Source organism: Ursus maritimus, unplaced genomic scaffold, assembly GCF_017311325.1.
Source record: "Ursus maritimus isolate PB19 unplaced genomic scaffold, ASM1731132v1 scaffold_23, whole genome shotgun sequence".
Lineage (NCBI taxonomy): Eukaryota > Metazoa > Chordata > Mammalia > Carnivora > Ursidae > Ursus > Ursus maritimus.
In genome coordinates this window covers 20,341,111-20,351,895 of record NW_024424786.1, presented here as the reverse complement: position 1 = coordinate 20,351,895, position 10,785 = coordinate 20,341,111, and the positions used below count along the sequence as shown (strand labels likewise).

Here is a 10,785-nt window from a genome sequence, read left to right as displayed (position 1 = left end):
ATTTTAAGCATGATAGGAAAAAGAAGAGTTAAGGAAAAAAAGAAAAGAACGGGAGGTTCTTATTTTAAAAATTCATAATTAGATAAGGAAGTGAGCTATGGACAAGAGATCTAAGTAATTTTCAAAGTTGGGAAATCTGCTATTTTCCAATAGAATTAAACGTTCTGGTACACAGTGTCTCAGAAAGCCGTAGCTAAAGGCTACTGGTTTAAACAAATAATATAGTATCCTTGTGATATTGGTATTTTCAGTTTAAGGGTAAGCATCGGATAATACATGATATTCAGATTAAGAGTCCAAGTTATACATGGTACCAAAAGAAATCAAATACCATTCTTCTTATGTACAGATTATTTTATTGTAAAAATGTAGCAATTACAAATCAGTCTGTTGCAAAATCAATGCTACATTAGCATAGATGTAATTCCAAGTTTAAAAAAATCTGATCAGTTCCAGACAGGAATAAGCATTAAGCTATGATGTCAATGAAATTATTTTCAAAAGACATCAATGCATTAAATGTGTTTTTCCCATACGGAACTGAGAAAAATTAAAATTTCTGAGTAGATTATCTTTTCTTCTTATATAATTTCAGCCATATTTTTATATAATAAGGCCATGAGATGATATGTAAACATACTAATTTCACCAAGATTTTTTCTTATCAAATAAAATCATATTTCTGCCAGAAACTTTCATTCTAGTCATTTTAAGTGAATAGCCCAACCGTCAAAAGCAAATACATTTTCTTGTTATATCATTGTTAAGCCCTACCCTTATCTCCCCCTGGGAAAACAGCACTAAAAGCCACTGCTACATTACTTGCTATCGAAACCTGGATTACCATTTTAAAGACACAAGCTCGCGTTTGCGCACCTAGCACAGGAGAATCTTCTATCCGGCGAAGAGTGGTACGTGTGTGAACACCACGCTTTGCTTCACAGGTGGAGAGCAGCTTGGGGCAGGCCCAGGGCCCGACTCTCACAGGTTGGCTTTCTCCCTTGCGGCCAAGTGTGACCCGTGCTGCATAAAGGTGTGAATCGCGTTCTGTTTTAAAGGAACAGGACCAGCAGGTTAATTAGCTCGCTCAGCAGCGGCGGCTTGGTACTCACCTCCGCTTTACTGTGCGCTCAGATGAAGATGATAACCACTGGGAGCTGCATTCCCTTCCACTACCTCACGTGGGCCCGAGCTAAAGTGCAGAGGACGTGCTTTGCAGCCGAGTTCTCTACCTATCAAGCGAATGTCTGAGCAGCTTGAAAAATCTAACAGTTGTCCCTGAGAAGAATCATCGCGAAAGGAAACCAAACTATCCAAGCCAGTCTGATCCGGGACCCCCTTCCTCTACCACAGCCAGGCTGCTGTGGGCTCACCTTGGGTTTCTCAGCGTTGTATTTGTCCAGAAGAGCCTGGATGCGGGCCCCATAGTCAGGATGGACATCACTGAAGTTCTTGACCTGAAGCCAAATGAAAAGAACGTAAATACGACCCCGGCTCCTTCCCAGGCAGGTCCCCGGCGCGTGTGGCACAGCGTTTACTCTGTAGGGGAGGAAGGAAGGCGGAGCAACACAGTGTTTAACAACCCAGAGCAAGATGTGGGGGATCCGGGGAAACCCTGGCACGTACCGGCTGTGCAACCTTGGATAAGTCATTCCTCTGAGCTTCGTTGTCCACTGCCCACAAAAGGAGCAACATAATCAAACTGACCCCAGAGAATGAGGTGAGAGGCGCTTAGTGCGTGTAAGGAGCTGACCTCAGGCTGGCTCAACAAGTCACGGTGATGTGCATCACGAGATGGGCCCAGACACTGCCTGAATTTAAAGTGAGGAATACATAGACCGTGGCCCGTGCTGGGCCACATGCTCCACATCCAGCAGGAATTCCTGACCATGGGCTGATCCTGAGCAGACAGGAGGGGGGCATCGTGAACCCCCAGGAAGCCTTACAGCTTCAGCACATGCGAGAGAAGAACGCTAAGGGTTCAAGCCCAGTTCTGCTACTTACACGCTGTCCCACTCGTTCTAATCAGTGAGATAAAACCTGCCCCCGTCTACGTCCCAGAGCAACCGTCCAGCTCTCTGCTGCAGACGGCCATGTGTAAATAGTGCCTCAGCAACTTAAAAGGTTATTTTTATACATGCACTTGTGAAAGACAGTTAAAGACACAGAACTTTGCCTACAGAGAAAGCGCCCAGCCTGCTGGTACTTGTCTCCAGGCCTTTGAACACATCCCAGAGAGCTGCCGGCCCAGCTGTCCCTTTGAACAGAGCAGCAGCAACCAAAACACAAGCCAACTGTGGGGTTGTCTCAACTTCCAAGAAGCTTTCCCCGTGGCAGGCCCGAAAACTGCTAGTGAGAAGGCTCCACGCAGCACAGTGAGCTGCCATCAGAAACAGCCTGGCGTCTCAGCCCAGGAGTTCAGCCTGAGTTTTGGAAGCTGCTCAGTTCTCCCCAGAGAGCATGCAAGTTTCTAGTTGCTTCTGAAGGAGGGTCAGGTGTCACGACACCAAGTGGTTAGACAGGCTTCGCAACACAAAAATGCAATCCGTACTTCTTATCTTCTAAAGTCGAAGCAAAACTGTGGCAGGACCCACATTGTTACATTGGACAGCACTCTCTGGCACGGAACTTGGCTGCAGTCAATGAAGAGCGTACAACAATTCACCCTGAATTCAACTCAATTACTACACACTGGACAGAAAGCTAAAGGCTCAGTGGATACGCCACATTCACCGGAGATAAAACATACAGAGAAAAGATTCGGAGGTGGGCTGGGGATTAGTACTAATTTTTGTTAAGTCCGATTAGCTCAAGTAGAATAGTAGGGACATTTCCATTTAAGGGTTCCCTCACACAGCTGTGCTCTCTTCTCTGACCAGCAGATGTCACCCGGCAGCCAACAAAGTTATCACTCACCGCTTTCTTCTGGATGAAGAGTTGTGCGTCCTTCAGATGGCCAGCGATGTTCTCGCACAGGCGTTTTCTCTCCTCTTCATTCAGCACCTTTGTATAGAACGCCCGCACCTGCGCAGGGAAAATGTGCAGAGCAGAGAGAAAACAACCAGTCCGGCATGAACAAAACTCACCCAATGTGCCACTTTGGAAATGAAAAAGCGAGACTTCTCATTGGCGTAAGAATGAAAAAGTGTTTAGAATCTAAAGATAATTTAAAATTCTAATGAAAACTGTCATTTGCATGGAGTTCCTTACTTTTTGTTTTGTGGAACAGGAAGAATTCAGTTGATAATAGCTCATAAACGCTTCTTAGTAATGTCCTTTGTAGTAAGAGCTTATACGTCTCTTGCAGACACAGTACAGCCTACAGTTAAGAATCCCACCATACCTTGCTACTGAAAAGTCCGGTGAGCAAGCCATCATCAAATGGAAACTTAGCAGAATACAACCTTTGTTCAATTCACCCAGAACCATAGAGGAAAAAACCCTACTTCAATAATATATAACCTTAGTTTTTCAGAAGCCAAGCTTTCTGGAGAAGACACGTGTTAATAGCGATACTTTGTTTTTATGACTGAGCTTACCTCTAAAATGAATATCAACAGATTAAAATAAAAATTGGCGCTTAGTAGTAAGGTATATGAGTCCTAAGGGCTTTGCTCACTTCTGAAATCAACGATTTCTAAGTATCAGCTATGATTTTATTCTAACATTTCATTCATTCATTCATTCATTCATTCAACCAATACTTATTTATTGAGTCCCTATAATGTACCAGGCACTGTTCTATGTCCTGTTCTGCTAACATTTATAAAGTCACAAAATATCTAATTATCCAAAGTATCAAATTCATAAAATGTCAAATAGCTTGTCTAAGTGTTATCAAATATCAAGCCATAAAAACATTTTTTTAAAAAATTTAAGCAAAGTTTACATTTGATACCAAAGTTCAAAAAATCAAACTTTTGAAATGAACACAATCCAATCACAGTACTGCATTATGGGGATTTTCTCAGATCTATCCCCCGATTCACTAATTCTCTCTTCAACTGTATCTAACAATTGCTTAACCATCCACTGAGTCACTGTGCCTGTTGAATTTTTATTTAAAAGTTTGTACTTTTTGTTTCTAAAAACATCTATTTGGTTCTTTCTTAAATCTATTTGTTTTTGTTTTCCCATATCTTATTTTTATCTTGTAAATCATATTCTTTTCTCTATCTCCTTGAATATGGTATATATGCTTATTTTAAAGCACTTTTAGATTATTCTATCATGTTCATGATTCTTTCATCTATTACATGTGCAATTTCTCAGGACACTGGATATCCTTGTAATTCTTCCCTGGGACTCATCTCCAACAGGAGTTACCTTCTGCAGAACCACCACCTGGGTCCAAATTGTGAATGTGTCTTGTGATTTTTTTTTTTCCACCATCTCTGCAAAGGCCTAGAAGGGTTCACTGACTCACTGTTTCTCAGGTCAGGACTTCTAGGTATTTCTAAGTGTAACAAGAATGCAGACACCTCACCTGAGAGGAGAAGAGCAGAGGAAAGGGACACCCAATTTCTCAGGAAATCTAGAGCCTACATGCGGACAAGCTGCTGGCTCAGTCTGGTGGGTAGTTTTTCACTGTGGAGGGCTGGTTCCTGGCTCTCATCATTCTGTCATACGTCAAGAGCCCAGTTCTAGCTCTCTGCAACACACAGAGCCTTGCAGCCTAAACTGCAAGCCCGTTGGAGTCATAAAAATCTTAATAAGATGTAAATACAGTCTGGTTACCCACCATGATATATTTACCTTCGATGCTCGCGCACTATTGTGATTCCTTTTTCATCTCTAGGACCCAGAGATTCAATTTTGTCTGTTAGCTCAACTACTTTTTTAAAAAATATTTTAATCTAGCATGTCCACGTACGACAAGTAGAAGTGAGGCCTCCTACGTCCCATCAATCTACCATCAAACTGAAAGCAAATCGGTCCTGCAATTTCAGCGGTGTGCTGGAGCCCACTTGCTCATGAGAGCAGATTGTCATCTTTATAAGAATTTTGTGAGTTGTTAAACACGGCCGTTATTAAAAACTTTATTATATAACCTTACAATTATATTACAAACAAAAATAATAAACCTTCAAAATGTATGATTTCCCAATGAATACCTATTACTGATGTTCTTGAGGTTATTCGTGTCTACTGTATCACTACGGTAGAAATACTACACAATATGTGACACCGAACCTCACATCCCAATGCCACAGATTCAGTGACACCATAGTGCTAGCTTGAAATCAGCTCTAGGAATTTTTTTTCATCAAGAAAATTGATAAACACTATAGGGCACCTGGGTGGCTCAGGTGGTTTAGCCACTGCCTTTGGCTCAGATCATGATCTCAAGGGTCCTGGGACGGAGCCCCTGTCAGGCTCCCCACTCAGCAAGGAGTCTGCTTCTCCCTCTCCCTCTGTCCCTCCCCCTGCTTGTGCACGCACACACACTCTCTCTCTCAGATAAATAAATCTTAAAAAAAAAAAAAAAAAAAGACAATTGACAAATACTATAAACCAGGGCTTTTCCCCTCTGCACACGACTATTAATATTTATCAACACACCACTCAATAAAACCCATATAAAATACTTGCTCTCCTAGAGATCTGGTTAAACTAGCTTCAAGAGGTTAACAAAAAAGCATATGTACAAACACAAAGATAAACAGCACCCCCACCTCAGCATGTGGACAAGAGGACTGCAATGTAAAAAGGATGGAAGCCTTACCCATCTGAGCCTGGCTTCAGCAGTCATGCTGCTCGGGAAAAGGCAGGTGGGCCTTGGAAGTCAAACTGAAGAAGTCTCCAGGGGGCTCTGATCTGCATATCCTTACACCAGGCTAGCAACACCATCTGCACATACAGCTCAGCTACTCACCACTGGGGGCACGGACTCCACACACGGGACAGCTCTTCAATTTTATAGCCAGATAAAGATTCTAAATGGCTTTATCAGCTCTAACACTCTAACCATAGACCTTTGAGAGCAGGACCAAATTCTTTTCAAAAGAAACGTGACATTTACTAGTATATACAAATTGAGAGAATGATTTTTTTCTTTAGTATGCTTTTTAAGTGTAACAGCCCTACTGTAAAGGGTGCCAGCCCTAAGTGTGAAGTCCAATGATTTTTCAGTGAACACACTACACAACCACCACCCAGATCAAGAAGGAAAATCATTCACACCTCAGAAATCTCCCCGTCAGAGTCTCTCCTCCCAGTCATTATCCCCCTTTTCTCCAACCGCACCCCCAAAGGCAATTCTTTCGACTTCTAATATTTTAAATGTGTTTTGCCAAATGTGCTTATCCAAGCTCTTGTTGAACATCTGGGTAACAGGAACAGTCTTGTACGTGTCTTCTGGTGTCCATATGTACACATTTCTATTAGGTTCCTACACAACAGTGTACTTTACTAGGGTCAAAAGACACCCATGTGTTTAGCTTGAATGGATACCGAGACACAGTTCTCCAAAATACCAGAACTAATTTACACTCACAGGAGAGTTAGAGCTGTTTCCCGTTCTCTCAACATCTGGCACGGCCAGTCACTCTAATTCTGGCTACTCTGATGCATGTTTCTTTGTGGTTTTATTTCGCACATCGCTGCTGACTACAGAGATAAACCACTTTCTGTATGTTTTTCAGTCACTTGGATATCCTCTTCTGTGAAGTACCTGTTCAAGTCTTTGCCCATCTTCTATTCTTCTGTCTTTTTCTCACTGCTCTGTAGAGCTCTTTACGTACTCTGGACATGAGCCGTTAGTTAGATGAACTGCATATATATTCTCTCACTCTGTAAGCCATGTATTATCTAAATTAATTTTTGCAGAGGTAGTATTAGCTAGTTTAACACCGGATTAGGCCTCATGCAGGCAAAATTCTTTGAGAGGCAGGGATTGTATTATAATATACTTGGCATCATCCACATCACCAAGAATAATGCGGTCACTACAAAAGGCTTTTAGAAGATGTTTAATTTCATCTAATATGGTTTACATCCTACTTTAAAGTAATTCCTTTTTTATATATACCTATCTATGTATGCATCCCTTTCAAATAAAGATATCTTCACAGCGAATTATTCATGTATTTAAATATCTTTTACTTAGAATCCACATTTATAAATTGAGCAACTAGATATAGTTCCTATTCTAATTTAAATACTAAGTTTAACACCGACCACCCAACCCAAACTCTAGGATAACTAGAATTTTTAATTTCCTTCTTCTCTTGTGTGAGGTCTAAGCTGTACTGGACACATTAAGGAGGAGGCTGCTCTTCAAAGTTAAAGGGTCTCCTTCAGTGTACCCACAGAAAGAACAGCACTCGGACAGCCATAGGTGATTGGAAAGAGGGTGGGCACTTGACCCTGGACAGTTAACCACAGGCTGGCCAAAGGTCAATGATGCAGTCTAGAGTGAAAAGATCAGTCAAATCAATTTGACTCCCTCTCCCCAGAATCTGATATAGAAGTACTGAAAGAGAGAGAGAGTAAAAAAGGGTCCCCCCAAAAAAGCTATATATGGAGAAAGAAGCCATAAAGAAGAGTTAGGCCAAGGTCACGGCAAAGCCACAGCAATGTTAAAACAGAAGCTATGAGGTAGTGAGGAGGAAGTCAGGAGGACATGGTAAGGATAAGCAATTGGTACTGAAAAACAGAAGCCGACAGGTGGAGAGCAGCGGAGTCCCATGGACAGCACGCCCTACAGTGGACACATCCGCACTCTTGCTACCAAGGCTCCTAGTGCTATTGTGAATCCTGTTCTAGTCCCTTAAATCTGGGCTGTCCTGCCTAGCTTCTCAGATGTAGTTGTACTTAAGCTTTATTTGCACAATTCTTACATTCCTATGCGTCACTGCTTTCCTGATGGCCCCCACCTATAATCCCTTCAATAAAATTCAGGGAAACTGAAATGAGTTTCCATACCTTGTACTGGAAGAGCATGGTAGTACAACTCTTCAACTCCATCTAATAAAGGGACTGATTTATGATTAGAGATGTCTTCCATGAATTCAATTTAAGATATATTAGACACTTTAAGGGGGGAAATAGGGGCGCCTGGGTGGCTCAATCAGTTAAGCGTCTGCCTCTTGATTTTGGCTCAAGTCATGGTCTCAGGATTGTGAGATCAAGCCCCGCATCAGGCTCCATGCTGAGCATGGAGCCTGCTTGAGATTCTCTCTCTCCATCTCCCTCTGCCCTTTTCCCCGCTCATGCGTGCTCTTTCTCTCTAAATAAAATCTTTAAAAAAAAAAAGAGGGGGAAAATAGGTAGACGTCGACAAGGAAACTGATCAAGTGACTCCCATAGCAGACCAAGAAGCCATTACCTGAGTGACATTATCTTCGTTGGCGCTGTTGAAGCGCTGCACATCCGGAGAGCACCGGGTGCTGTGTTCCACGGCACAAGGCTGTTGTTCGGGGGCACTAAAGCTATTGGGGTAGTAATTTGGAGCACCACCTTCCAAAGAAAACCATACAGATTCACTTAGGGAGATGACAAACGAATGCAGTCTATAGTCGATGTAATAAGATAAGATTCAAGCAGCAATCACATATACAAGTACACACGCACAATACACAGGCATGCCATGTACACATTATTTTTAATGTCTCCTATTAAGCTATGGGCAGGACTCAGATCCTTAAAGAATAATGACACCTTCCAAAAGCTCTCATGGGCGGTCTCACTCTGAGTTTTAATGAAGAGATCTCGAGTTTTCTTGATCGTTTCAAGTGATCTGATCTTTAAAATCTTCTGATGCTCTCCGGTATGAATATATTTATACAGGTTTGATCTGGCCCCCATAGGAGATGAGACCCAAAGACACATTTCAAATTTGAGAGTTTCATTTGGGCTTGGGCTCAATTCAAACACTGAATCACAGAATTCTTGGTAGCAACTAAAATGAAAGTTCTAGCTCTGCTCCTTCAATCTACAGACACATATAAACTGAGCCCTGAGATGTTAACTGCCTGTTGCAAGGTCACATGGTGGTTAGTGGCAGAGCTGGGATCTGGAATCTGTTCTGTCTCTTTCATTCCAACACAGACTATATTCCCACGACAGAACTCTATTTCACTATTCCTTCAAGGTTTTCAAGATTCTCAGAATATCTTTCCTTTATTGACTGTGACTTTGTTCAATTCTAGCTTCATTTTCACTTCCCTCCACAGGTGAATAAAAAAAGGACTGTTTTTTCAGTCTGATATTTCTAGTATGGCAGCACTCATTTATCTGGACTTTTAGAAAAAATAATGACAAATGCAATCAAAATATATTTTCTGACTTCTAGAATAAATAAAAGGGCTTTTTTTTCATTTTGGCATATTTATTTTCCTAACTGCTTCAGCTGATGTTGGCCGAAGCTTGAATTACCTGAGCACAAGCTGCCTAAGCAGGAGTGGCCTAGAAACATCTTGAGTGTTTTAAACAAACAAGTCTGACGCTGGAATTTTAACCAGCTCACTGCCAGGCTAGATTATGCAGAGTGAATAATCAAGGGGTGCCTGTAGGTCACACCCAGCAAGGTACCAAGTGCACGTAGGAGGAAGGAGGGCCCCATGCGGCCCAATTATTAGCCCTTGGGATTCATTCTACGTCAGCCTCATCTACCTCTAGGGCAAAGTGTTCCAACAACCAGCCACCAGTGGTCTTCGCACGAAGAATTAGCTCTTTGGAATGTGCCTATTTGAGTAACTTTAAAATTCGATCTCTAAATGAGTTCTGACCTTGCCTCAAAGTGGGAGTTGTCTTCAAGTCATTGACTACTGGGAACAATTAAGCTCTTTCATTAAACTTCAAGAGCACAGGGGCGCCTGGGTAGCGCAGTTGTTAAGTGTCTGCCTTTGGCTCAAGGCATGATCCCGGCATTCGGGGATGGAGTCCCACATCGGGCTCCTCCGCTGGGAGCCTGCTTCTTCCTCTCCCACTCCCTGCTGTGTTCCCTCTCTCGCTGGCTATCTCTCTGTCAAATAAATAAATAAAATCTTTAAAAAAAAAAAAAACAACTTCAAGAGCACAGCCCAAATGCTCAGCCTTTAAAAGTAGGCAAAGGGTGTGTCAAAATGTATCCTTAAGTAGTTTTTTCATACATATGCCACCGTAATGGTAAACAAGAATGATAAACATGAAGTAAATACAATTTATTAATGAAGTTTCAGAATATACATGAACCTCTCTGATACAGCCAGTCTCAGTAATGAAAGGACTGACAAATACGGAAGGAAGAAATCCCTTTAGAATAAAAATGCAGAAGACCCACACAGGGAGTATCAGTTACTTTGGGCAACAAAACACCCCATTAGCTCTATAAACCTCAGGGAGCAGAAGTACTGCAAACACCTAATGTAATCAGTTAGTGAGCAAGTAAACTCATTAAATACACAGAAAAGCCTTAGTCGTAATGGTAACAAATGCAAGGCACAAAATCATATAAACAAAATAATCTTAAGTCTATAAAAAACAGTCCCAGAGAAAACCGACAGAAAATAAAGCAAAATGCAATGGCTGTGGCCTCCAAGTATTGGGGCTGTAAGTAGGTTGTCCTTCTCCCCTTCTCTTCTTTCCCTTATATCTTCCAAATTTTCTTTAGGGCACATGTATTATTTGTATCAGAGAAAAGTAGACTTTGTTTGAATACAGACATCTATGGCTATAAATATAAATCATCAGTAAAATTTCTGAAGGGATCAATGTAAGCAGCCTATTACTAAAACAAATGTGCCCAAATAGGGAAAGAAAGAAAGAAAGAAAGAAAGAAAGAAAGAAAGAAAGAAAGAAAGA

General features: G+C 41.7%; 1 protein-coding gene across 1 annotated transcript in view; it reads right to left on the bottom strand.

Moving 5' to 3' along the window:
- Window positions 1–339: 339 nt before the first annotated feature.
- CAT (catalase) overlaps window positions 340–10,785 on the bottom strand; it is a 36,288-nt gene continuing 25,842 nt past the window's right edge. The window contains exons 10-13 of the mRNA XM_040638941.1: window positions 8,330–8,460; window positions 2,917–3,024; window positions 1,374–1,457; window positions 340–1,047 (exon numbers count right to left, since the gene is read on the bottom strand). Coding sequence (XP_040494875.1) covers window positions 982–1,047; window positions 1,374–1,457; window positions 2,917–3,024; window positions 8,330–8,460 — 389 coding nt within the window. The 3' untranslated portion in view covers window positions 340–981. The remainder of the gene's footprint in view (window positions 1,048–1,373; window positions 1,458–2,916; window positions 3,025–8,329; window positions 8,461–10,785) is intronic.